Below are 27438 nucleotides of genomic sequence, written 5' to 3'. Positions count from 1 at the left end.
TGTCAGCATGGCCTCCATTTTAGATTTCACTCGATATGATATTAGACCCGATTTACCTAACTACACTGACTACCTAACTTTAAATCTGGCTTCAACTGGAGCAGCCAAGATGTCCTTTGGGAGGCTAATGGTAGATAGAAAAACTACATCCAGAGCATATTGTCACTCAGCATTAGAAAGAAATGAGCTATCAAACCATGAAGTGTTGGGGGGACCTTAAGTGCCTGTTACTAAGTGAAAGAAATCAGTCTGAACAACACTGGTGTGGTTCTACACTGTTCGAATCCAGGCAGAGGACGCTGTGGAAGAGGCCAGCTGTGAGAAGGGGAACAGATTAGGGTTGGCCAGAGTTGGTGTTGGGGTGCAGGAAGGGTGCAGGTGAGTAGCTGAGGCACAGGGCAGTCAGGACTCTCCATGGGATGCTGGAATGGTGGATGTGTGGGAGCGCGTGCTGTTGAGGCACGCTGGACTTTACAGCACAGAGTGAACCTTGGTGAGTGCAAATTAAGGAAAATCACATGGAAGGCAGGCTGTGACTACAGGCTGATACAGCGCAGAGGGTGGAGCTGAGCTCTGACTCTGGGAGGAGCCTGTGTGAGAGCACCTGCTCTGCTTGGTGAGAGTGCCTCTGGGGGGGTGCAGGCCCCAGTCCTGACACCACATGTGCCTTGGCCCGTAGGAGAGAAGGGAGTGGAGGTGGTGCAGGGAGCCGGGCACCTTGCTGCCTCGAAGCTCCTGCAGCTCCACACTGGTGGCACTTGTTGAAGCAAAGCTGTGTGTGAGGTGAGGGGCCACAGAGATGGCATAGGAGCAGGTCACCTGGAGGGAGGGGCGCGGGAAGATGAGGAGTCTGGAAGCAGTGTGTTGTCTGCTCAGCTGCACAGAGCACAGATGGGGGACTCAAGGGAAATTTCTTTCTTTTTTTCTTTTTAAATTTTTTTTAGTTGCCAGTGGATCTTTATTTATTGATATGTGGTGCTGAGGATCGGACCTGATGCCTCACACATGCTAGGCAAGCACTCTGCCACTGAGCTACCACCCCAGCCCTGGGAAATTTCATTTTTCCACCAGCCTTTTGGAGGTTGTAAGTCCAAGGTCAAGGGTCAGGGTGCCAACTGGGTTGGTCTCTGGTGAGGTTTGCAGGCAGCTGTCTTGTCCCTGTGCCCTCACATGGCAGAGAGAGCGCTGGTGTCTCTGCTTAAGAGGACACATCCTGTTGGATTAGGAGACTTCATGACTCCATCTGACCTTCTGGCCTTATCTCCAGATATTCTCATTGGAGGTTTGGGCTTCAATCTGTGGGATTTGGGAAAAATTCAGTCCGTAGCAGACATATAAAAGAGAAGGTGTGCTCTGAAACCTGTATTTGGAGAAAGGCTGTTGAAGTTTAATTTGAGAGGTGGCTGGGATGGAGTTAATGGGCTGCTGAGATCTGAGGGTGTGAAATAATTGCCTTTGTCTTTTTAAAGGTTGGGTGGTAGGCATGGGTTCCTGTGAGTCAGAGACAGCTTGGGACAGAGGAGGCTCGGGGCTGGGCTCCCAGGCTGGCAGGGGGGCTTCAGAGCAGGCAGAAGACCTGCATGGAGGTAGAGGAACTGTGTCCATGCTCTGCTTGCTCTCCTCTGGGCCAGCAGGTCTGTTATGAATTTGCCACACCTGGTCCAGTTCACAGGCTGCTGTGCTTCAAAGTGGAACGCAGGCTGGGACTTGCTATCTGAGCTTCTCCCAGGCACTGGTAGGATGGGGGTACCACTGATGTGGGTGTGATCAGAAAAAGAAAGATCTGGAGCCCGTGGAGCTAGACCAGACCCTGCAGGGACACTTGCTAGGCTTCCCTGGGCCAGGAGGGCTGGAGGGAGTGCAGGTGTTTTGTCTCCTAGGCAGATAGCCCAGGGCCGCCTTCCACCTTCCTGGGTGACAGTGATGCCTAGCAGAGGGCCCCGTCCTCTACCTGTGGCTGTCATTGCAATCCTAGTGATAAGAATGATCGCTGTGATCTTTATGTTTTCCCAGCACAGGGAAGTTTGGTTAGTTCCAAATTGTCCCAGCTGTTGAGGGCCGAGGGAGCTGTGGCATAGGTCTTTTTGGGTCAGGTATCAGTTGCCCCTGTGTCGGGATGCTGCTGGACTGCAGAGCATCTGTGCTGATGGTGTGCTTCAGAAGGCAGCATCTTCAGAAGGACTCTCAAGGGTCCTTTCCTCATCTTGTACTAAGATTCACCTTGGTTTTGTTCTGTGCATGTGCTTTTGCTTGGTGGGATGCCTGGTGTGCATGATGAGGTATTTTGACAGTGAGCAGGACTGGAAGAGTGAACTTTATTTAGAATAGTGGTGACAAGATGTTCGTCCTTTTCACTTGTATCAGACATGGTTGTGTGTTTTCTCTGTATCTCCTTTAATATTGGGTGGCATGCTTCTGACATTGGGACTTTTGTCTCTGCGTGCAGGAGGGCTGAGGCCTAGCCCAGAGCCCCGCAGCTGCACCTGCCACCTGGCAAGGACTCTGCTGTTCTACTGGCTCTGGGGGAATTTGGTTTGTGACTATCCCTCGCTCTGCTTATGTGATTGTGTGTCATCTTTGAAAGACGGTCGTGATTTCCTTAGTAGGTGCTGGAGTTGGTAATACCTGATAATTCAGCTGGGAAGAAGGACCAGGGTATAGCCAAGTGGTGCCGGGGCCACCTGCGGATGCCGGCCACGCAGCAGCAGCTGTGGAATGCGTGTCCTGATCTTGCGCCTGCACACCTGCACCTTTTCGGCTATTATTTCTTCACATATTTTTTCTGTTCCCTCTTGTCCCTCCCCTTCTGGTGACCTTGGGTGCCCTGTATTGGCGTCTGCACCAGGCCCTGCAGTGTCGACATCTGCCAGCATTGGAATGCTCCCACATTCTGAAGGTGGAAACATGCCCTTGCTGAGCACAGTCTCAGACTAAAACGCCCTGTGCAAGCTCGGCTGAGCACAGCTGCTGGCCACAGGAAGGGCCAAGCTGTTGCCTCACGCTCGCCACCTCTTCTCCACCCCCAATTTCCCTGCATCTGTCTTTATTTTAGGTTTCTGTTGCCTTGCCTTTAAACTCATTGATATTTTCTCTGCAGTGCCAGATCTGTTAATACAGTCGTGTTTGTTTTTTCAGTGTGTTTGTGTTCCTTCATTTGCTGGCGTGGTACCATGATGGCACTCTTGGCATCATGCTGGGTGTGTCCAGGTCTTCAGCTGGGTGCAGGCCGTGCTCCTCTGTTAGCCCCCACATAGTTAGTGTCTTTGGTGGTTTGGAGACGTCTCGATGTTCTTTGTACTTGTCATTTGTTAGATACATCTGCTGTGATTGGTTTCTCCACCCTCACTGGCCTCTTTTTTTTGGGGGGGGGTTGTTTTTAGTTCTGTTCTTTGATAAGCAGAAATTCTTAATTTTTATGATTTGAGTTTATCAGTTTTTCTTTTGATCAGTGCTTTTTGTGTCCTGCCAAAAAGTCACTCCTAGCCCTGAGGGGTCACAGAAACACTCTGTTATCTTCTCTTTTTTTTTGGTGGTGGTGAGGGCTACCAGGTATTGAACTCAGGAGCACTCGACCACCGAGCCACATCCCCAGTCCTATTTTTTTTTTTTTTTTAATTTTTTAGTTGTTGAGGGACCTTTATTTTATCTGGTTATTTATTTGTGATGCTAGGAATTGACCCCAGTGCCTCACACTTATGAGGCAAGTGCTCTATGCTGAGCTCAACTCCAGCCCCCAGCACTATTTTGTATTTTATTTAGAGACAGGTTCTTACTCAGTTGCTTAGTGCCTCGCCATTGCTGAGGCTGGCTTTGAACTCACGGTCCTCCTGTGACTTCTGAAACATTCTGTTATCTTCTTAGAGCTTTATGGTCTGTGTGTGTGTGTGTGTGTGTGTGTGTGTGTGTGTGTGTGTATGGAAATCCTATGTGATACTTACAGCTAGTTTAGTTTTGCTAGTTTTTGAATGTTTTTCCCCCCCAGGGCTTAGGACCAAACTCAGGGTCTGGTGTGTGTTAGGCAAGTGCTCTGCCACTGAGCTAAATCCTCAACGCCACTAGTTTTTGAATTTTTATAAATTCTAGCATGTAATGTTTGGGTCTGTGCCTGTATATCCAGTGTCTTGATAATGAGATTCACCTATGGTGATATCTGCATTGTGTCTATTATGGCTTCAGTGTGAGGTGTCCCCCAAAAGGTCACATGTGAGACGATGAAAGAGGGTTCAGAGGGGAAATGATTAGGTTGTGAGTGCCTTAACGCAGTCAGTGTATTAGTTAGTTACCTGATGGGATTGAGTGGTAATGGAGGGAGGTGGGCCTTGGGGGTGTGGCTTTGGGGTGTATATTTTGTATATGGCTAGTGGAACCTTTCCCTCTCTGCTTTCTGATCTTCATGGGAGCTGCTTCCTCGGCCACTCTCTTCCACCATGATGTCCTGCCTTGCCTTGAGCCTCGAAAAATGGAATCTGTTGTCTATGGACCGAGACCTCTGAAACCATGGGCCCCCAAATACACTTTTCCTCCTACACTTGTTCTGGTTGAATCCTTTTGTCACAATGGCAGAAAGGCTAAAATACTTCCTGCTGAGCCCTTTCCTGCGGGTCCCACCATGTTGAGCAGTTTCCAGGCAGTCCTGCGCATGGTGCACCGCAGTGTCCTTGTCTGAGGGCTTGTCTGTGGGCATTCTCACACAGTCCTCCTGGTCTCTGTGTGTGCATGTCTGTGGGGTTTAATTAGCCCTGAGGGGCTGTCACCATTTGTCTCTGTTGTTTGCACATGTGGCCCTGGGTTCTGAAGTAGTAGTGGCATGGGAGTGTATCAGTGGCTCTGCATTGTTTGCGATTGGTGTGGACGATCTTTTTTCCTCCCCTATTTTTACACTTTTGTTGGATGTGGGACTGACTTCTCTGGTAAATTCTTGCCAGGCTTAGCTTTGAGATTACACTTGCCTCATCAGTGAGATAGGTGGGACTCTGCTCTCTGCAGGGAGACTTTCAGGTGCAGAGATCTATTCTCCCAATGAGCCTCTCTTGGACTGTGTCCTTGTAGTGGGCTCCGAGGTCCTGTGTGGTGTGCACAGTCCCTTTCGGCAGTGTCCAGGCCCTTTCTGTGGGTCCTACCAGTGGTTCAGATATTTGAGGATCACACCTTCAGGTTTGGAATGGGTGCTCCCCTGACCTTCCCAGGAGGCTCACTTTGTAGCAGGATTCTTATGTGTCCGACCCAGGCTCTGCTGTGAGCAGTGAGGCTGTTCCCAGGCAGTCGATCACCTCGTGGGCAGGTGAGCCCAGCATGCAGATGCTCTCCAGTGATGTGGAGGCTGCCCCCTGGCATTGTGTAGGCACTGGTTCCTTAGAGGTGTGGTGTGTGGAGGTGGTCATGGACATGGGGTTAAGAGTAGCTGTGCCCTCTGCTGGGCTTGGTGTGGCCCCAGAGGAACCAGATAAAGAGGAGAGGCCGGTGTGGTGGGCACTGACGCCCAGTGTGCTGGGGTCACCCATGGGAAGTTGCTCTTGAGTGTGGCAAAGTCAGGAGAGGCCGAGTGGCTGCAGGACACTGGACAACTGTGGGAGTGGAGAGACGCCAGGGCTGGTCATGATATGGCGGGAATGGAGTGTGGTTTTTGCCTTGCCGTTCGTTCATTGAGGCAGAGAACGCTGGAGGAGCCCCCAGTGTTGGAGGGAATCTTGTCATACTCCCTGTTATGGTTGTAAGATGTTCCCCAAAGGCTCCTTTGTTTATGGGGGAGGTCAAAGGTTAAACTAAGGGTACGGTGACCTAACCAGTGGATTGGTTCATAATTGGAATGCATCACTGGGTGGCAGCTGTAGGCACGTTGTCGGGTGTGACTGAGGGAGCTGGTCCCGGGCTCTGCCTGCTCTCTCTGCTTCCTGGTGCCGTGAGATATGAGCAGCTTTTCTCTGCGGTGTCTCTCTGCCTCACCTCAGGCCCAGAGCAGTGGAGACATCCAGCCGTGGACCGGACGTCTGTGAGCAGAATAAGCTTTTCTTCCTCTGGGTTGTTCACCGTCAGGCAGAAGCGACTAACACAGTCTGCTGAACTCCTAGTGTTGCCCACCCATGCCGTCAGCCCCTGCACTTTGGTTCCTCTGGGGGTCTTTTAAGCCTCCATGACCACATCAAATCGTCCACCCCAACAAGTCCCCTGGCTTGGGCAGGAAGATGGAGTTCATTTAGCCATTCTGAGTTTGAAGTGCCCAGGTGACACTTCTCACAGAGAGGCCGACCTGAAGATCACTGGAGGGGAGGGGGTTTCCTGGTGGAGGGGTGCTGTGCAGGCAGACAGACTGCGGGGGAGCGGCGTTGATCCCTGTTGAGGGGCGGCCACAGCATCTCTCTTCCCTGGGGCTGTTGCTGCTGAAGCAGGGGGCAGAGCTGGAGTGTTAAGACAGAAGTCTTTGATGGCTCTGACAGACATTGTCCAGTACCTTTTAAGAAGAAAGCAAACTCACGTACTCTGTCATCGACTATGTGGGTACATTTGTTTTCCACGCCCTCTGTGACTTTGAGAATCAGTCATATCTTGTCAGTATTTGTAACTCGGTGACCATAAGTGACCTTTGATGTTGGCGTCTTGCATTGGTTCACCATGTCCTGTACCTTTTCTCTTCTGTGGTGTCGCTCTTCTCTTCCTGCAGATGGCTAGGTTGGCACTGTCCAGCAAGGCGAGTGCCCTTCCCTGATGGCTGTCTTTCAGTGAGATATGATTCCCATGATGTGATCCACTGCTTTTTTTTTTTTTTTTTTCTTTTTTGGTTCTAGGGACTGAACCCAGGGCCTTGTGCATGTGAGTGCAAGCACTCTAGCAGCTGAGCTATGTCCCCAGTCCCTAATCTACTGTTTTAAAGCACATGCTTCAGAGTCTTTTAGCACAGGCCCAGAGGTGCACCCCTTCTCCTCTGTTAAGCTCTGGACATTTTTATCATCGTGTGCTTGTTGACAGTTGTACCTGCCCACACCGCCCCAGGCGGCTCTCTGTGGATCTGGCCTCCTGATAGGTTATGTAAATGGTATTCTGTGACATGTAGCCCTTGTTGCAGCACCTGTTAATGCTTTCCTTCCTGGGTGAGTGCAGTCAGCTCTCCACACCCATAGAGTCTACTGAGTACAGACTGAAGGAACTTTGGGGAAAGTCGGTATCTGGTCTGAATGCAGACAGACCTCTTGCTCTTACCATTATTCCCTAAAGGGTAGGCTGCAGCCACTGTTTATGCAGTTTCCTTGTTAGGTGTCACAGGTCACCTAACATGACTGAAAGTCTCCTGGAGGATGTGTGCAGTTCACATGCAAGTCCTACGCTTTTTTTTAATTTATATTTTTCTTTAGATGTAGATGGACACAATGACTTTATTTTATTTATTGATTGTTATGTGGTGCTGAGGATCAAACCCAGGGCCCCACATGTGCTAGGTGAGCACTCTACTGCCGAGCCCCAGCCCCAGCCCTCGCCCTCCTACGCCCTCTTGTAGGAAGGACTGCAGTGTCCATGAGAAGCCCCAGGCTCCTGGTTTGCTGGTCTGGGGCATCTGTGTGAGTCTGGTTGGGCCTTTTCCACCTTCCAGGTGTCTGGAACATCCTTGGCATTGCTTTCGTGAGGCACTAGTGTATTTTATTTTATTATTTCTTGGTGGCTGCTGGTTCTGTGAATTTTCTGGCCATGGTCTTTGCTTTCTTTCCCTAGGAAGAAGAACAAGATTGTGAACTGGCAAGCAGATCCGAGGATGAGGCTGCCCAGCAGCAGCAGCCTCAGGTGACCTGCACGGCCTAGCCAGGGCTCTCGGCCATCACACACTGGGCATATGCTCAGCCATCCACACAAGGGCACTTGGGGTCTCGAGCTGGGAGGGGACTGCAGGTGGGGGAGACTCATCCCAGAGTGCATGGGCAGATGCCACAGCTTGCTGTGTTTCCGTGTTTTCTGTGGGGGGGCAGTTCCTTGGGGCAGGTGGAAGGGCAGCTAGGGGCCTGGGGAGGGCAGTCTGGCCTGTGCCAGGTCATATATGCGGTGCCCTGACTGCTTCTGCTGTGAGTCGCTCTTACTTGTGAGGGAAGCCATGGGAGTGGCTGCTGGTGGGAGGCACACTGTGGGGACAGCTGCAGCCACAAGCGTGGAGAGCAGGTGGTTGTCCTCCTTGTGCTGCATGCTCCGTTTCCCTCGTCCTGGGTCCATCACGTGTTTCTTGGTGTCACCTTGCTGCCTGGTTCCAAGCCTAGACTCATGGGATGTGCCTCTGTCCCCAGACGGCACCCAGCCTGGAGCTGGAGGCGCTGCGCCTGAGCCTGAGCAACATGCACACGGTGCAGCTGGAGCTAACGCAGGCCAACCTGCAGAAGGAGAAGGAGTCCGCGCTGGCTGAGCTGCGGGAGATGCTCAACGGGCGGCGTGCGCAGGAGCTGGCCCTGCTGCAGAGCAGGCTGCAGTGCGAGCTGGAGCTGGTCCGGGAGCAGCATGCGCGCGAGAAGGAGGCGATGGCACTCCGCTGTGGGCAGGAGACGGGTACGGCATGCTGGCATGGGCAAGAGGGGGGTTCTGCACGTGGGGCCAAGCCAGTACGCCTCCCGGCTGCTCTGGACTGCATGGTGTCCTCGTTAAGAAACGGCCTGCGTACTTTCTGGGTCACTTCCCCTGTCCAGAGTGCACGCTCCTGTCCCCTTTCCCGGAAAGGCAGGGCCCCGGAGTGCGCACCCTCCACCCCCCACCCCCAAGCCTGGCTCCTGACAGTTCCCACTGCTGTGGGCTGAGCGGCGCCTGGGTCAGCACGTCTCTTCACCTGGCCCTGGCAGCCTGGTTCTGCTGCTGTCCCCCTCAGGGCAGTCTCCAGGGGATGAGTGCTAATTTCCATGGAGACGCCCCTGGTCTCAGACCCTGTCCTCCTATGCTGAGCTGACCATGATTCTCCTGGTTGGCGGTGCCACCCACTGGCTAACCTGGTACTTCTTAAATTTGCTGATTCTTGGTCAGATTGAGCTCTTTTTTTGGCCTAATAAATGCTTTCATGTTGTATTTTTGATGATTTTTATGGAACTTTTTTTAAGAGGACCCTGCTTTCATGCATCTTTTTTTTTAACTTCAATTTTTTTAAACTTTAAAAAAATTTTGTTGTTGTTGATAGACCTTTATTGTATTCATTTGTTTATATGTGGTGCTGAAAATAGAACCCAGTGCCTCACACATGCTAGGCAAGCACTGTGCCACCGAGCCGCAACACCAGCCCCCTTAACTTTTTTTTTTAAATTATCTTCATTTTTATTTATTTATTCATTTTTATGTGGTGCTGGGGATCAAACCCAGGGCCTCACGTGCAAGGCAAGCGCTCTACCACTGAGCTACAGCCCCAGCCCCCCCCCCTTAACTTCTTTTAAAAATAGCTTTTTAGTTGTAGTTGGACACAATATCTTTATTTATTTGTTTTTATGTGGTGCTGAGGATTTAACCCAGGGCCTCACATGTGCGAGGCAGGCGCTCTACCACTGAGCTACAGCCCCAGCCCCCATGCACATCTTTTTTAAAGAGCTTTTTTTTTTTTTTTTTAAATTTATTTATTTATTTTTTTTTTAGTTTTCGGTGGACACAACATCTTTGTATGTGGTGCTGAGGATCGAACCCGGGCTGCACGCATGCAGAGCGAGCGCGCTACTGCTTGAGCCACATCCCCAGCCCTTTAAAGAGCTTTTTTGAGACATAATTGACACAGTGCACAATCCACTCGCTGGTGGCTTGGGGTGCATTTGCCAAGCTGTGCAGATGTTCCCACAGCTGTGGTTCACGTGTTCTCACTCCAGAAGGGAGCCGCAGGCCAGTGCTTGCGCTCCTGCTTGCCTGCTTGCCTTCCACTGGTGCAGGAACAGCATGTTCAGCTGTGGCTGTGTGGAGAGCCCCTGACCCAGCCCGCCTCTCCCTCACTCTGAGGGGCAAGTTTTCTTAAGCTCTTGTGATGCTCTTTTGTTTCTTCATGTACTTTCAAGCAAACAAAGGTATATTTAAAATTTTCTCCTTATTTATTTATTTTGGTACCAGGGATTGAACTCAGGGGCACTCAACCACTGAGTCACATCCCAGCCCTATTCTGTATTTTATTTAGAGACAGGGTCTCGCTGAGTTGCTTAGCACCTTGCCATTGCTGAGGCTGGCTTTGAACTCGCGATCTCCTGCCTCAGACTCCCATATTTTTCTCCCGTTTTTGGGAAACATAGCTTGTCTCTCAACCCTCTCTGGGCTGCTCTCTTTTCACCATTCCGGTCTGTATGGGCCCTGTCTCTTCTCTGTCCAGGCCTGGGTTTCGGTGGCCCTCCTGGACACAGGGTGTTGTGAGTGTCCACTGTGTGGCCCATGGTGCTGGAGCCTTGTCTCCTGGGTGATGGATCTGGAGGTGAGACTCAGGGGTCTGAATGGCTTGTTGTCTGTCTCACAGCGGAGCTGAAAGAGAAGCTGCGGTCAGAAATGGAGAAAAGTATGCAGATGGTTGAGGTGGGTGAGACTGCACAGCATGGTTCTGTGACCCTTGATGCTGAGGGACCCAGGGGAACTGGGCAGAGCGAGTAGTTGCCCTGTGTGAGGACAGCTGTGCTGTCGAGGGATGTGTGCTGTTTCACACTGATGTCTGTGGTGCAAAGGTGCTTGTCACCCCTCCACCCTTGTCCTGGGCCACTATCCCTGTCCTCTTGGACTTGTGTCTGGCGGAGGAAGGGGAACATGGCCTGAGGTGTGGTATATCTGAATGTCAAGGGGCTGTGGAGTTGTGGGGGCAAGCCCCAGCCCCAGTGAGTTGAGGGGTTCCTCCTGAGTCCTGGCTTGCTCAGGCATTGGCCAGGGCTGTCCATTCAGGGTTGGGGTTCATGCCCTAGACTTCCACTCCTCTGACCTGGCAGTGGGGAGTTGTTTCTTAGGACGCTTGGACCAGAACCCAGCCCTTGGAGAGTTTGGCAAGTCACCATCAGATCCTGCATCTTGTAGGGACATAGCTTCATGAGCTTTCAAGAATGGCCACGCAATGCACTTTGAATTCAGAGACCCATTTTGCTGGGGGCGAGGTGGCCCTGTTCTCTGGTCTCCAGCTGTCTGCCTTGTGCATGCTCCTGCTGTGTCCTTGCAGCAGCTGGTGGGTCACTGGCTGGCCATCAAGACCCATTTCCTGCAGTGACAGTTCAGTATGGGGTCAAGGGCTGCTCACTCTAGGGTTTTTTTTTTGGGGGGGGGGAGGGGTACCGGGGATTGAACTCAGGGGCCACCAACCACTGAGCCACATCCCTAGCCCTATTTTGTATTTTATTTAGAGACAGGGTCTCACTGAGTTGCTTAGCACCTCACAGTTGCCGAGGCTGCCTGTGAACTTGCAATCCTCCTGCCTCAGCGTCCTGAGCCGCTGGGATTACAGGCGTGCGCCACTGCGCCTGGCTCCACTCTAGGTTTTTGACAGTGTGATTGAACTTTCTTTACCACATATAATCAATTATTTACCATAATCTTCTTTTTCTTTTAAATTAGACCCTAAAACAAGACTGGGAATCTGAAAGAGAGTTATGCTTAGAAAATCTACGCAAAGAATTATCCGCAAAGCACCAGTCAGAAATGGAGGATTTGCAAAACCAGTTTCAGAAAGAATTGGCAGGACAGAGAGCTGAGTTGGAAAAGATTTTTCAAGCTAAAAATCAGGCTGAAGGTGAGCATGGAAGTACTGTGAGCAGGTCTGGAGGGGCTGAGTTTCTGTGTGATATTAGACTCAGGATCTTGCAGCTCACCACATGGACCAAACACACTCTGCCACCTTTGGTTTCCAATGCCAGGTACTCCTGATGGCAGGTTGGGAGGCCTCCTTGCTGGCCACTGACCTCTGTCTCAAAGACATGTTTTGTGTGTTTATTTACTAAATTGATACCAAAACAGTAGTATCTGGTAGTTGTGTGTTCTGCAGTGGTCCTTGTGGGCCGGGTAATGCTGCCTGTAAACCACCATGTCTGTCTCTTCCTCCTTCCCGGGGAGAGCAGAGTGGCTGCTGAGACAGGGTGTGGACTGGGCCTGCAGGCTGTGGCTCAGCTTTGCCTTCCCGGCCACACCCCTGGCGTGGCACACTGTGCAGGAGAGCATGGGCCCAGGATGGAGCTCAGTGGCGTGCAGCGAGCCGAGCGGTTATCATCTCAGTGGTAACCTGCTGCCAGTGCCGCTGAGGAGGGAGAGTGGCTTCTCCTTGAAAATGAGGTGGAATTCGTGCTGCCTTCTAGTCTCCCTGAAGAACCTGGAGGCTCAACACCAGGCAGCCATCAAGCAGTTACGCGAGGACCTGCAGGTGGAGCGCTGCCAGTGCCTGGAAGACCTGGAGGCGAGGTTCAGAGAGAGGGAGAGAGAAAAGCAGCTGGAGGTAGGCACGAGCTCACTCATTCTTAATTATTTCTTGTTCGGGAATTTATTTTTTTTTTAGTTGTCTATAGACCTTTATTTATTTATGTGCGGTGCCGGCACCCAGTGCCTCACACATGCCAGGTGAGTGCGCTACCATGGAGCCACAGCCCCAGCCTTTAGAGAAGTTTTAAAAGATTTTGTAACTGGGCCATTGTTCTGTTATTTGCTGAAACTTGAGTACTGACTTTGAGAAGACTTGTTGGGTGGAGGAGCAAGGGCAGAGTCTGAGGTTCATGTCGTCATTAATGTTCTTGCCTTGTACTTGGAAAGTGCACATTCTCTAGAAGTATACCTGAAATGTTAATAAAGGTCCCAAATGGTAATTCAGACATGTTGGCGTACATCTGTAATTCTCATGGCTTGGGAGGTTGAGGCAGGAGGATTGAAAGTTCAAGACCAGCCTTGGCAATTTAGCAAGACCTTCGGCAACTTATGAAGGCCCTGTTTCAAAATGAAAAATAAAAAGGGCTGGGATGTGGCTCAGTAGTAAAGCACCCCTGGGTTCAATTGTAAGTATAAAAAAATAATAATAAAATAAATAAAAAGATACCAAACTCCAGGAGTAAGGCCATGTTCCCCAACTGTGATTCTATAAGCCAGAACTTCCTCCAATAGCTCCCCAAAGCATTCCTGCTTACTTGCTCCAGACCTGCTTCTGGTGCAGTCCTGCATGTCTTGTTTAAGGTACGGCCAGGGTACTCCAGCCTGAGTGCTTTCCTACCAAACCCAAGAGGTGAGGGTCAGTCCAAGACATTGAAAAGAGAGTAGAACAGAAGTTGGAATTGGTGGTGTGCAGAGGTGTGCAATCTGAGCAGGGGCAACACGGGGCCCCGTGGTCTTCAGGAGCCTGCCTGGGCCCATCTCTGGACCTGAAGACCTGGTGTCTATATCCTTTGTTTCTGGGGTCCTGGTCTTGTCCTGGCTGCTAGGCTATCTCACAGTGATGGGGAGAAAGCCCATGAGCACCCCCTGGTCCTAATGCCATGAAGAGGATGGATCAACCTCAGGGCCAGTGCCTCTCTCACTACAGGCCATAGCTCAGGGGCCACATTCCTCTGTGGTTGCCCAGCTCCCTGTGGGGCTGCAGCCCACGAGACAGATGGTGAGGCTCATCCTTCCACCAGGCCCTCCTGGACTGGAGCCTGCCTTCCCTTTTGCCGTTCTTGCTCAGGGAGAAGACCCATCTGCTGGGAGCAGGCCCAGGCCTGGGGTAACTGTAGAGGAAAGACGGCACTGCAGGGAGAGGGGCGGGAAGTCCGGAAGTCAGGCAGCCTGGCAGCAGTGTGCATGCTTGTCCTCCTTGGCGAGTGGACAGGCCCTTGTGTTGCTCGGAAGGCCTCTTGGGTCTCTGCTGGGACAGCCTGCCTGCTCTGTCTTGTAGCCGGACCACACAGAATGGTGCTGACATCCCACCAGGGTGCACTCGCTTTGGGCCTGGCAGTGTCACAGTGTGTCAGGATGCTCTTCGCCATCCCTGAGACCAGAGGGTCAGTCCATGGCAGGGCCTAGCCCTTCATGCTGTGCTTTATGGGCACTTGATAAGGTGAGGAGCAGCGTTTAGTGTCCGAGTGTGAGGTGACCTGCTTCTGTAATGTGAACTTGAGGAACACACACTCCTCATTTGAAGTGATGGTCCTGTGGGTAATGCTGCTTCCCCGGCCCCGCCTCACAACAGCGGCATCGCAAGCCCTTCCTGCAGGTCCCACCAGTGTCACGGGTGAGCCCCGTCCTGTGCCCAGAGGCTGCAGACAGCTTCACAGATGATGGCTGTGTCTGGCCGTTATGGCTCTAGGCCAGCAGGCAGGTGACCACACTGTCCCCAGGGCATGGACATGCTGAAGTTATGCTGTGAACACTCACACCCAGAATTGAATGCTATCTTTCTTATTTCAAGTTGGGGTCTTGTTGTGCTGCCCCGGCTGGCCCTGGGCTCCTGGGCTTACATGACCCTTCTCTCTGACTCTCCTGAGGAGCTGGGATTGCAGATGGCACCATCATGCCTGGCTGTTACTTTTAAGTGACTCTGACTCTGGCCTGGGCCTTGTTTGGATGAGGCTGCTGTGGCTGCTCCCTTCTGGCTGCTAGGTTTGGGGTGTAGGTTTCCATTCCACATGTGTTTGGCTCCTGCCCACCAGGTGCATGTAGCACAGACCACACATGGTGCACCTTGGTCTCCCGCGTTCCTCACAGGGATGCTTTCCTTTTCCAGATGGAGAATCTTCAAGCGTCCTATGAAGCCCTGAAGGCCCAGTCACAAGAAGAAGTCAGGCGCCTGTGGTCCCAGCTTGAGTCTGTGAGAACCAACAGAGAGGAGCTGAATGGTGAGCAGGTTTTTTTTTTTTTTTTAAATATTTACTTCTTAGTTGTAGTTGGACACAATATCTATGTTTTATTTATTGATTTTTATGTGGTGCTGGGGATCGAACCCAGGGCCTCACATGTGCTAAGCGAGTGCTCTACCGCTGAGCCGCAACCCCAGCCCTGGTGAGCAGTTTTGTGTAGGAAATTCAGACCCTCCAAAGTCAAAGCTGTGTGTGCTTTTCATCTTTTGCAGTGCTGGGAAAGGAAACCAGGGCCTATGCTAGGTGAGCGCTCGACCACTGAGCCACACGGTGAGCCCTGAAGGCATGTTTTCATGAACTAGAATTTAGTAGTTGTAGCTAGCACAAAAAGTGATTTTTAAAATGTGCCCGTCCTATACAGTGTTCAGGGTTTGTGGAAGTCAGGCACAGGGATCGGCTTTGGTTGGGAATGAAGTGCACGAGCCGCGTGCTGGGTCGGACTGTCCCAGGTGGAGACCGAGAGTTGGGAGAGCCATGATTTTGTCCTTAGGCAAGTCAGCTGGCAGCAGCTGTGTGATTGTATGGCCCTAACGGTGCAGACTGGCATCATTGTGGGCTGTCTCTCCAGTGTGAGGCGAAGTGCCTGTGGTGCTCAGCCTTCTCCTGGACGCTGCTGTAAACAGTGCCTTGCTGCTTACCTCACCGTGGTCCTGTGTGCCGCCTCTAGTGGCTCAAGCTCCAGAATTGAAGGGTTCAGGGCCCACCGGCGGTGGCGAGTTTGTCTGGGACAGCTTGGTCCTAGTCTTCCCTGATAGCCAAGTCCCTCCATTCACATCAGGTTGGTTTCTGCTCAGCTGTCTGAACGTCGCTGCCCCAGAGCAGGCAGAGCCACTTGTGCCCATAGGCAGGGGCAGTCAGGCCCAGCTCAGGCCACCAGCATCCCAGGCCACAAGAGATGTCTTCTTCTTGGAGTTCATCTGCCAACTGCCCCTAGGGCAGGTGGATCATGAGGAAGGACCAGGGCTGTGCTGTTGGGCAGCCGCCCTTTGCCATGCACTGGGAAGGGAGGCCTGGGCTTCGTCTCCCAGCCCCAAGTTCTGTCTGTGGCCACATGTGGTGGGCAGTGTGTCAGTTGTCCTTCCTTGGGTCTGTTTGTCACTGGAGGCTGGAGGAGAGAGAAGCTGATGGGACCAGAGGCCCCGCGGCTTCTGCACATGCTCTGGCTCCTTCTTGCTCAGCTGCAGATCTTCCTTTATACCGAGGCCCCCAGGAGGGAGCCCTGGGTGGTGACTGAGTCCGCACTGGGGCAGCCTGCAGTGCCCAGGACTGTAGTTCTCGTGTGGGTATATGTTGAGAGCCACAGCCGAGTTGGTATGGCCCTGGCATATTACTAGAAGGAGTGGTTGAGAGGTGACGCCAGCGAGCCATTAAGATGATGATAATTAAGTTAAGCTGTGCATAATTGCTGTGACTGGATGATGCTGGTTGGAATAGGCTGTCTATTCAGTTGTAAATGGACCCCTGCTGTCCTGCAATAGGGCGGCTCCTGCCCTTCCCGTTGAGCTCTCGCGGGGATTCATGGAGAGTTCGCATTGGTTGGTGAGGGTCCGGTGGAGGGAGTTCCGGTTGGTGTGTGGTGTTCCTGGAAGGGCCTCGTGGGTGGCGTTCCCGGGAGTTCGGGCAATAAAGGAGTTCCTGTTTGAACCTACAAGTGCCTCGTGGCGGCTCAGTTATTTTGTGCCCAGCCAGACTGCGGCAGTCATAGTGTGCCCTGATCAGTCAGGAGCTCTGCGAGGTCTGAAGGGCACGTCTGGCTCTCTGGCCAGGGGCGCCCACAGGTGAAACCCAGCTCTCTTTGGCTTCACACCTCCCCAAACCCACTTCTAGGCTTCTTGGGGTTGTGCAGGATCCAGGTTCTCGTGGACGTAGGACTGACACTTGTCCCTTTCCTTGGTAGCTGTTGGTGGGCCCATGCTCCCTGCCACAGTGGGTCTCTTTGGCTCCTGGACCACCAGCTGGAGAAAGGGCTGCCTTTCAGGGGCTCTCGAGGGGCTGAGCAGCCCTGCGAGGGCCCCCTTCCACTCCCAGGTCCGGGCTGGGCCCCTCTCAGAGTCTGCTCTGCTGCCCCCTGACTGTGTGCCTCTTCCTGTGGAAGGGCCTCTGGAGCCACTGCTGACACGAGCCTCCTGCCTGGAGGAGCTGGAGCACCTGCGGCAAGGCTTTGCTCAGCAGCAGCAGCGAGACCGCAGCCAGCATGAGTCTGAGCTGCAGCAGCTACGGGTCTATTTTGAGAAGAAGTTGAGGGATGCTGAGAAGACTTACCAGGAGGACCTGACCCTGTTCCAGCAGCGGCTGCAGGAGGCCAAGGAGGAGCCCCCCTTGGGGTCTGGTGAAGTCAGGTACAGAGGAAGCAGTCGTCATTGGGAATGGTTCTGACGTGGGACCTTGGGCTGGTTCCCATCCCATGTTTGCCATCTATGCCAGTAGAGACTGGTGGACTTGTTTCAGAAGTGTGCTCTGTGCTCTGCACTGGAAGTGAGATGCCCCCGTGGGTCCCTGGCTGCTGGCTCCTGCTGTGGTCCCAGGATGCTGACTGAGCCAAAGGCAGACCTGGTCATCCCATCCTTGACCAAGGCCTCTGCTTTTGCACCTGGCCCAGGGAGAGTGGGTGGGTGCAGCTGAAGGGTCACGTGTGAAGCTGTTAAACATATATTTTTTTTCTTAGTTCATCCTGTACATTTTTAGAAGAGATGTCTTACGGAAAAAGAAAAGAACACTCTGATCAACTTGACCTTCGTCTTGAGCGGCAGAAGGTGATGGGCTTTGTTTTGATTGCTGAGCAAGGGTTGTGGTCACTGATCTGTAATTTAGAAGTAGCTGTGCTGGGTGTGGTGGTGCACACCTGTAATCCCATGGCTCCGGAGGCTGAGGCAAGAGGATCATGAGTTGGAGACCAGCCTCAGCAAAAGCAAGGTGCTAAGCAACTCAGTGAGACCCTGTCTCTAGGTAAAATACAAAATAGGGCTGGGGATGTGGCTCAGTGGTCAAGTACCTCTGAATTGCTGTCTGCCATGGTGCAGTGATCCAACCAGGGAGGGCTGCTCTCCTGAGGAGCACCTCTGTTGGCCACGGGTCCAGGCTGAGGGTCCCCCCTTCGCACTCTGGCAGCTCCATCCTGGCTGAGAGGCTGCCCCCGGCCCCCTCCCCTCAGTCACTGGCTGACGTGCATTGATAGTCCAGGGGCTGTGCCGTTGTGTTTGGCTTTGAGTTTTGTCCAGAACATCTTTCTGTCAACCTGTACGTTTCCTCTTCCTCCAGTTACCTCCATGCTGTAGTTTCCTGTCATTCTTTTGCTATTTCTTGCTTGTGACACTTGTTAACACTTGTGGCTAGTCTAGTAGAAGGGCCAGGAAGGGACCAGTTGTGAGACACCTCGACCTGTTGATGGCTGTTGATGGCTGCGCCAGGTTTTCCTGGGTGTGCAGTCTCCTGCAGCCCTGGGACCCACTGTGCTAGGCAGTGCAGCCCTCAGCACTAGTGCTCTGCCTCTGATCCTGGGTTGTTGGGTCAACACTGGCTTGGGGCTGCCATGACAGAGCACACCCCCTGCCGCAGGAACAACAGAGACTCATTCTGTTACAGCCACAGGTCCCATGGCCTGGCCCTTTGAGGCCCTTCTCCCTGGCTTATAGGTGGTGTCTTCTCCCTGAGTCCTCACATGGTGGTCCCTCCTGTGGCCTGTGTCCTGGTCTCCTCTCATGAGCACGCCTGTCTGTTGGATTAGGGAATGCCCTAGTGACCTCACTTAATCTTGACATTTGCCTGTGAAGGTCCTGGGATCAGGACCTCAGCAAACGAATCTGGTAGGGGACCCGCGCAGTCGTCTCCAGCCCTCAGGCTGTCACCCACATGGCCTTTCCCGAGTGTCCCCCTCTTCCCATCAGTGTGCAGGTGGGCAAGCAGGGCAGGCCACACCAGCTGCAGGGAAGCTCCACGCAGCCCCCCTGGTTTTCTGGTGCCCTAGCATAGCTGCACCTCAGCTCAGCACGCTCTGTCTCCCGGGCGCTATTCTCTGCGGCTCCTGGGGGCCCTTCCCTCCAACTTGTCCTACACCCCTGGCTGCCTGGGAACCATGCTTTTGCCTGCGCCTCCTGCCTCAGGTTGCTGTTGTGTTCCCTTCATGGGTGTGTGAGGGTGGCTGTGCCACAGTCTGCTCGGTCACATTTAAGCTGGTGTCACTATCACAGTCCGACTGTGACCTCTTTCTTGGCCGCCCATGGCTCTCAGGCTGGCACCTATGATCTGTAGCCTTTGTCTCCATCTGTCTGCACCTGCTTTGCACACTGGGGACCTGGGAGTGGGGGGCGGCTTTTGAAGCTCAGGATCTTGCTCTGCCTGCTGTGTGTGCAAGGGCTGCTGAATACCTAAGTCCCCGGTTCTGTCGCTGCCATAGCCCCTGCAAGGCTCATGCTCCTCCAGAACGGGTCCTGTGTGCTCAGGCTGCTCTGGGTGGGAGGTTCTGTCTGTCGTCGACCCTGGTCATTCAGGAACATTTCTTATCTCCATCATGGTTTTCAGTCTCTGGCTTTGCTCTCTGTGTTTCTCTGTCCTCTTGTTCCAGCATTGTGGATAGGAGGCTTCTGCTCACCTCTTGAAGACCACCCTGGGTGTCCAGGGCGTTCTGTGTTCTGTGCCATCTGTTACGTTTCTGCCCAGGTCTCTGTGCTGTCAGAGGTGGGTGTTCTGTGCAGGTGGGTGACCTATAGCCGGCTCCCTTCCTGCTCTGTGAGTGACTTGAAACTTCCTCCTTGTGGAGGACACAGAACATGTCCTTGTCCAGTGTCTGAGGAAGTCTGGCATGGGGCTCTGGAGAGCTCTGCAGAGATGGTAGGGACACCATGGAGGTGGGTCAGGTGTCCCATGTGGCTCGTGGTGTGGGCGACACAACAAAGGGAAACAGAGCCTTCACCAGAGTAGGGTTCTTTGGGGAGGAGTGGGGATCGGCAGCAGGGAGGTGCCCGAGTCCCGAGAGGTGGACGCCCAAGAAGTTGTCGAGGGAGTGGTGGGAGAAGGTGAGCCGAGCCTCTGGAGGGAGGTGCCAGGGAAGGGACACAGTGGCATTTGGCCTGCAGCTGGCTCTCAGACCTTGGTCAGGCTCCCGCGTTGGCTCTCTGGGCCCCTGGGTGGGTGCTGGGTGCCAGGCGTGGTGTGCTGAGGTCTCACTGCTGTTGCAGCAGGGCATAGTAGTCAGGACTTCGGAGAGTCCCCGGTGCGAGATCTGAGGTTCAGGAGAGCTGGGAGCCTGTGCAGGCCCCTCCCTCCTGGGCACTCCTTGGGCACTCCTTGGGCACTCCTTGGGCACTATGGAAGGAGAACCACAACCGTGCTCTTCGTGACCTCAATTCTTTTGGGTGGAGGGGACGTTTTAGGAGTGCCCTGCCTGAGTCCACTCCTGGCTCTTGGGTGACGGTGGATCATGTCAGGTCCTAGGCCTCTACTGCACTTATTTTCCCCGGAGCGTCTAAGCAAGGGCTCTCGGGGAGAGGAGGTGTTTGCAGTGACATTAACTCTTGGTCTCCTGGCCTGGTTGTTGGGTCCTGATTAGAACTTGTTTTACAGAATCCTGGTCACCCGTGGGCTTTGGTCTCCTGCTTTTCCAGGGACTCAGGGTCGTGTGACAGCTGTGAGTGTTATGGCCACGCTGTGTCTGCCAGGCTACCTCTGGTCAACATTGTTTGTGCAGGGTCTTGTTCCAGATGTTCTGACAGGCCTTTGCCCTCCCTTGTCTCGTCTGACCTCGTGGAGCCGATGGCAGGACTGCTGTGGACTGGTCCACTGCACTAAGCCTTCTTCAAGCCCCAACCCCCTGGTGTCTGCCTGCTGCCTGATGCTCAGGGGAGGGAGTCTTCTGATTCCACAGCACACACCTGGTGGCGCATGTTGTCCTCAGGCTGCAGCTGCTGCAGCTGCAGCTTCTCCAGGCTGTGCTGGACAGTGATGGAGGGGGAGGGGCAGCTGGACACACCTGTGTCTTGGTGAGGTGCACGGGGTTGCCTGTGTGGTCACTCATTCTGGCAGGGCATTCACCATTTCTTTGAACACAGAAGCCAGTGCCTTCAGTGGTACCAACAGCAAGTGAGGTGCCCAGGCTCAGCATGTCTGTCCTGCGTGGTTTACAGATGGGGCCAGCGTGGGATTCCTCCCTGCACGTCCAGCATGAGGACCAGTTGGACAGATGCCTCCTGGGACCTGAGGTGTTGGAGCTAGAGCCACTCCAAGCTGTGCCTTCAGACCAGCACAGCCAAGGTGCGCCTGTCTCCTTGTCCTTGCCCTGCTGCAAGCTGGACCGGCAGGGGTGTCCTGTCGATGTACACCATTCAGGATGGATTTCATGGCCACGTCTGCTGAAGCTGGACCATGAGCCTTGCACCTGGAAGTGCACCCCAAGCCAGTCCTGAGGCGCAGGTTAAATCTGGCAGGCTGGCCTGGGTGGGAGCCTGTGCTCCTGGCCCAGCCCGTTCTAGGTGGCTGTCTCTCCAGGCAGGAGCAGGTCTGCCTGTGGCAGTACCCTGGGGTCACAGGTTGCTGGGTCGTAGGAGGGGAACTTTCCTGGGATCCTGCTGTGCTCCTGTCAGACTGGTAGACCAAGCCCGCAGTGTGTCCAGGCAGAGCAAGGGGTGGGTTGTGGGGTTATTGGGAGGTGGCAGGACAGGGAACCCTGCTCATCTCAGAGGCGTGGTGATGGACCTGGACAGTGGCCACTGACAGGGATCCCAGGAAGGTGGGCAGCCGAGGGCAGCTAGTGAGAGACATGATAGTGGTGCCACTCTAGCCCTACCTGGCCCTGGGCACTGCAGTCTTCCTAGTAGAGGGGAAGAGGCCAGGGCCGAGGGGCTCCGTGAAGGAGTGGAAGGGTCAGGCTCCACGCTGGGTGCTGTGGCAAGAGCCCATCTTTTTTTTTTTTTTTTTTTTAATTTGTTTTAATTAGTTATACATGATAGTACAATGACTTTGATATATCATATATTTGAATCAGATGGGATATAATTTCTCACTTTTCTGAGTGTACAGGTTGCAGAATCAAGAGCCCATCTTTTGGCTAAGAGCATACTTGGGGCTGGAGGGGGAAAGTCTTGAGGAGCAAAGCCCCAAACACAGCCTCAGACACACCCTCCGCCCTCCTCTTGTCCTTCCTGCGTCGGGGTGCCTCCGCAGCTGCCAGGGTGTCTTCTCACAGGCTTTGGTGGTGTTCCGTGTTTGCCCTGTGACATGTCTTGTTCTCACTCTGACTGTACCTGTGTTTCCCTCTTCTGTAGAGGGTGACCTGGGTCTGGCAGTGAGGAGGCAGTGTGCCCAGTGCTCACAGTCCCAGCCCTCTGGCCTCATGCCCTCAATCCCTGTCCTGTGTTGAGCCGTGGCAGGTTTTACATCCCTCCTGATCTGCAGGAGTATCTTGGGCAGGCAGGGTATGCCTGCAATAGGGTACAGCTGTGCCCCCAGGGTGGGCATGGAGAAAACCACGCCCCATCCTGAGTTAGCACCAGGACCTTTGCCTGGTCTGTGCACAGCCGGTGTCAGTGAAGTGCACTTTTGCTGGCACTGCCTGTGGGTGGGCCATGGTGCGTGACTGCTTCCTTCCCTCCTTGTTCCACAGAGACCCAACAGGTACATCACCAGTGTGTGCAGGATGTGACCTTGAAGGAGGACATGCAGGTTGCCGCCAGAGTTCTGGCTTTGGAAGCTGAGCACAAGGTCAGACTGTCTCTTCAACAGACTGAACTCAAGGAACAAATCGAACTCTTAAAAATAGAAAACAGAAACTTACAGGAGAAGTTGCAGCACGAGACCCGTCTGAAAGAGGATCTGGAGAGTGTGAGTAGTGGCCAACACAGGCGCATGGCCCATATGGGCACAGGAGGTCCTGGGGCTCAGAGTGTGGTGTCTGTGCATTGACCACAAAATCTTGAGATTGGCCCTTGCAGTGAAGTGCCAGCAGTGGTTTCTAAGATGGGGCTCATTATGGTAAGAGAGCACCCCAGCCTGTGTCGGCACAGGTCTTGACTCCTTCAGAGACTGGTCGGTGTCCTCGGGCTGCTGGAAGAGGGACCTGCCACTTCTGTCATCTAGCTCGTGTCTTAAGTCTTGTTCCTCATCTCTAGGCTCTTCCTGGTGATGGTTGCAACGGTGCAGAGCCTGCATTCCCAGCCCCTTCCTAGCCACAGTTGAGTATGGACAGCAACTGAGGGGCATTGACACCCAACCAGTGTAGGCCCAGGCCTTGCAGCCGTGCTTAAATGCAGATGGAAGTGAATGTGCAGAAACTCCTCTGTCTTTGCATGTGTGTATTGACTAAACTCTTCACAGTTCATGCTCGCGACCGGATGTGACCACTGGTCTGCTGTGCCCTCTGCTTCACCCCTTTGTTCGCCCCTACAAGCATCTCTGTGGGTTTTCATCTTCATCAGAAGAGCTTGGAGGAAGCTGTTTCTGTTGTGAGTTTTCCTGGGCTGCTGTTGACATCGAGGCCCTGTAAGGATGTGGAGCAGGGTAGGGCTAAGGGCGACCTGTGGAAAGCCCCGTGGGCGTAGAAGCTGTTGCCCCGGGACAGGCCTTCCTGAGCGCTTTTCCCAGGCCACTGCTGTCTCTGATCACCAGTCACCAGAAAAGGGCGGTGGGACTATCTGTCTCTCTTCCTCGTCTGTTAGCTCTCACTCTAAGTACCTGGAAGCTGTGTTGCGTGTGCTTGTGCTGTGGAGTCTTCCTGGGCAGCAGCCCTTTGGTCGCCGCGGCACTTGTCTTGGAGCCGTGTCTGCAGATGCAGACTTGCTGACCTTGTGCGTTTTGAGTCCATCGTTCTGCCTTCTCTCCCAAGGCCCCTGGGCCTCCTGCAGACCTGGGCCGGCAGTGAGGTCTGTGAGGCTGGAGCGGTGGTTGGCATGGTGGGCTAGCCCCCTCATTGCCTTCTACGTGTGTTCTTTTTGTTCCTCTGCTCCTTTTTTCTGACTTTTGGAATTATTTGAGTTTTTGCTGGATAGATCTTAACGTATCTGTTGGCTTTTGAGTTACAGTTCTCTGCACTGTTTTCCACGTTTGCTCAAGAGATGAGTTCACAGTAGAATCCATAGGATACCATTTCACAGAAGCTGTAAGATTTCGTCATTGTGTAGATGTATCTTTCACCTCCTCTTTGTAGTACATTTTAACAGTTCTGCATCCCCCTATGTTGTAAAATCCACCATACTACATGTAGGATTTACTCTGAAAAGTCATATATTTGAGAGAAATACATCTCCATCTTGGACTTTTATACCATTTCTGGAGTCCTTCATTTCCTCCCAAGGATCTGAGTTTATCTTCAGTTGTAGAATTTCCTTTAGCATTTCTTGCTATGCTTGCTGCAAAAGATTTCTTTTATTTAAAAAAGTCTTTATTTCACATTCATTCCTTAAGTTGTAGATGGACACAATGCCTTTACTTTATTTACTTCTGATGTGGTGCTGAGGATTGAACCCAGTGCCTCACACGTGCCAGGCAAGTGCTTTACTACTAGCCACAACCCTAGCCCTCACCTTCATTCTTGAAGAATATTTTTTGCTACATAAAAATGTCTGGGATGACAGATTTTTTTGGGTCCGATGTTGTTAGACTCTTTTCTGCTGGTTTCATTGTCTGTGTCCTCTTGGGCTGGTCTCCATTGGTTGTGTTTTCTTTGCACCCCGGGTCATATGTTCCTGTGTGTTTGTGTATCAGCTAATTTGAGCTGTATCCTGGACGTTGTGCATGTTGTGTGAAGACTCTGGGTTCCGCTAGGATCTGTTGAAGTCTTGTTTGCTTCAGCAGGCAAGCGTGGCCAAATTGGACTCACTGTGTCCGTCTCCTCTGTGTTGGACCAAGCATGGTGTGCTCAGTTCTTTTGGCTTTAGCTGGCCTGTTTTGGAGTCAGCCTGTGCCCATGTCCATCAGGGCTCAGCCTGAGATTTAGGCAGCGGCTGGCTCTTCCTAAGAGCTTCCCCTCACTCTCCTGTTTTGGCACACACAGGTAAGGCGATGGGAGTTCCTGGGTAGGGTATCTTGGCTCCTGCTGCCAGCCTGAAGCCTTGGAAGGAAGACAGCCTGGTGCCCTTCCTTCTGCGTGTGGGCCCACTGCTTCCTCAGCTCTCTCCAGGCCTTGTGTGGTCACCAGCACCTTCTCAGTTTACAGTTGCTGTCCCTGGGAGGTTGATCTGATCGGAGCTGCTCAGCCATGGCCAGGACCAGGCCTAGACTGTATTTTTTATCATTTTTAAGTGAGAAGTTGAGGTCAGCCTTTTATACCTTATTTTGGTTTGGGTTTGTTTCTTGTTGATAACATTTAGTGCTTTATTGACCTGCTTTCTTCCTTTTCAAATCTGGAATGTGTGCCTGTGCTCAGCTTTCTCGTTTATCTGCCTGCGTACAAAATCACTTCAGGGTTACCCGTTTAACTCAGTGAAGATCAGGAATGTGGACCTCATGACTGTCTGCTCGTCTCTCTGGGACCTCCCATCTTCCTGCTGTGGGAGTCTCTCTTGGGTCATGGTGGAGGAGCCTCCAGCCCTGGCTCTGCTACAGCCATGTGTCCCTGGGTTGGCTTTTATTGAAGCCAGGGGACAGTGTTGAGTGAGCCCATCTTGGGCCCCTGCCACTGGCATTGCTGTGCTCAGCATATCACCTGTGCTGGAAAAGTTCCCTCTTCAGAGATGGGTTTCAGTCATTGCTTCTGAAAAGTCTTTCCCTTTAATTTTTTTCCTCTTAAATAAGATTATGCTTCTCTAGGTAAAACGTAGTTTGTTAGAAGACCACCAGGAAGAACTAAATAAAGCTGAGCAGAAGGTTCAGCTACTGAAACAAGAGTTCAGAAACAAAGAAGTGGAGTGGGAGCTTTTACGCGAGGGCCTGAGGAGAGAAGCTGAGGAGAACTTAGCCTCAATGTGCCGTGAGCTAAAAGAAAAGGCCGAGTCTGAGAAGCAGTCTGCTGTGAGCAGGTTTGAGCATCGGGAAGCTGGGATGAGGCACCTGCAGGACCAGCAGGCCGCACAGATCCTGGCCCTGGAGAAGTCCCTGGCGGAGCAGCAGGGCCGCCTGCGGCAGCTGGAACAGGCCCTTGCTGGGGACGAGGCTCTGCCCTGCCATGGGTGCAGCCAGGACCCCCCTGTAGCTTCGGACGGGCAGCGTGGCACACTCCTCGAGGGGAAGGAAGAGTGTGCCCTTCAACTGATGCAGGCTCGGAACAGGTGGGTGACTCGGGCTGTCGGGTGGTATGCAGCTGTCTCCAAGGTGCCAGGCAGGCTGAGGGAGGCCCTGGGAGGATGGAAGCCCAGTGGGTGCTCAGCCAGGTGGGAGGATGGGAGCCGGAGGGGGTGTGATGCCCAAGTCTCACTCTAAAGCAGCAGGGCACCTTTGGGCCCCATAACAGATGTGTGGTGACGGGTTGGGGTCCTCCCATGGAGGCCGCACTCCTTGTGTGACATTAGTGCACATATACCTTTCGTGCCTCTGTGTGTTTTGACATTTCAGCAGCAGCCAGGTGTGGTGGTGCATGCCTGTAATGGAAGGCGTGGCAGGAGGATGTCAAGTACGAGGGCAAGACCCTGTCTTAAAACAATATGTCAAGGGCTGGGGTGCAGCTTAGTGGTGGAGTGCCCCTGGGTGCAACACCCAATCCTGGAAAAGAGACACAAAACAGCACTAAACCTGCCCCACCCACAAGGCAGGCAGGTTACCCACATGACTGACTGGGTTTTACGCGTACAGTTTTTTTTTTTTTTAATATTTATTTTTTTAGTTGGACACGATATCTTTATTTATTTATTTTTATGTGGTGCTGAGGATTGAGCCCAGGGCCTTGCATGTGCTAGGCGAGCATTTACTGCCGAGCCCCGGCCCTAGCCCTAGGTTGTTTACTTTTTTTTTTTTATTTTTTAGTTATACATGAACACAATGTATTTATTTTGTATATTTATTTTTATGTGGTGCTGAGGATCGAACCCAGTGCCTCACATGCAAAAAGCAAGCTCTCTGCCACTGAGCCACAACCCCAGTCCTTACGTGTCCGGTTTTAAATACTTTTTCTAAAACCTTCACTTGCCTAAAGTTTTAGATAGGTTCAGAGCCCGCCTAGGTCCTTTCCTTTTGTGCACCTCAGTCCTTGCTCTGGTGGCCCCAGTGTCCTTGGTAAGGGGCCGTTGGGCCTGGTGCTGGCTCTGCCCAGCATGTCCCTCCTTCCTTGTCAGCTCTCTCATGCCACAGGTGTGCGAGAGTTACGCTTTAGGCCCCCAACTTGAGTTTAGCCCAGACCCGCCACATTGGGCTAACGTCCAGCCCCACAGGACCTCTGTGTCTATGTTATGGAGGGCAGTCTGTGGAAGCCCCTGGACATTCATAGCGCCCAGGGGGGCAGTGCCTGTCTTCCACTGAACATGGTGGAATGCACCGTGAGTGGAGCCGTGCCCACAGCGGAGCTCGGTGCTTGTGGTTCCAGGTTCCTCCTGGCTCCTGATGAGATTCTGCTCCTCCTTAGAAGCTGGTTTCACTGCCCATCTGGCTTCTTACTGCTCTTTCTCAGGCGCTTGTGCTACTTTGCGACCCTGTGAACTTGCTTCCCTTTCGAGGGTCAGGTGGCCCAGGCTGGGAGTTAGGGGCCTTGAAGAGCGACTGGGGTGTCTACCCTGCTTGGTCCTCAGAGATGTGTGTACAGTCTCCCTGTGGGTGCTGTGTCCTT

At 53.0% G+C, this 27438-nt stretch overlaps 1 protein-coding gene across 12 annotated transcripts in view; it reads left to right on the top strand.

Moving 5' to 3' along the window:
* Positions 1-27438, top strand: part of Pcnt (pericentrin) — a 97881-nt gene that overhangs the window by 10111 nt on the left and 60332 nt on the right. For 10 of the 12 annotated variants that reach the window (XM_071614957.1, XM_071614963.1, XM_071614964.1 and 7 more), the window contains exons 3-13: positions 7702-7770; positions 8262-8517; positions 10433-10488; positions 11506-11680; positions 12240-12376; positions 14627-14738; positions 16855-17098; positions 17425-17512; positions 20879-21005; positions 22354-22571; positions 25494-25951. In XM_071614957.1, the coding sequence (XP_071471058.1) occupies positions 7702-7770; positions 8262-8517; positions 10433-10488; positions 11506-11680; positions 12240-12376; positions 14627-14738; positions 16855-17098; positions 17425-17512; positions 20879-21005; positions 22354-22571; positions 25494-25951 (1940 nt within the window). The remainder of the gene's footprint in view (positions 1-7701; positions 7771-8261; positions 8518-10432; positions 10489-11505; positions 11681-12239; positions 12377-14626; positions 14739-16854; positions 17099-17424; positions 17513-20878; positions 21006-22353; positions 22572-25493; positions 25952-27438) is intronic. The other 2 variants (XM_071614962.1, XM_071614961.1) reach the window with 1 other exon arrangement.

Source organism: Marmota flaviventris, chromosome 8 (assembly GCF_047511675.1).
Source record: "Marmota flaviventris isolate mMarFla1 chromosome 8, mMarFla1.hap1, whole genome shotgun sequence".
Classification (NCBI taxonomy): Eukaryota; Metazoa; Chordata; class Mammalia; order Rodentia; family Sciuridae; genus Marmota; species Marmota flaviventris.
The sequence above is the reverse complement of the archived record's forward strand: the minus strand, read 5'-3'. Positions and strand labels throughout refer to the sequence as shown.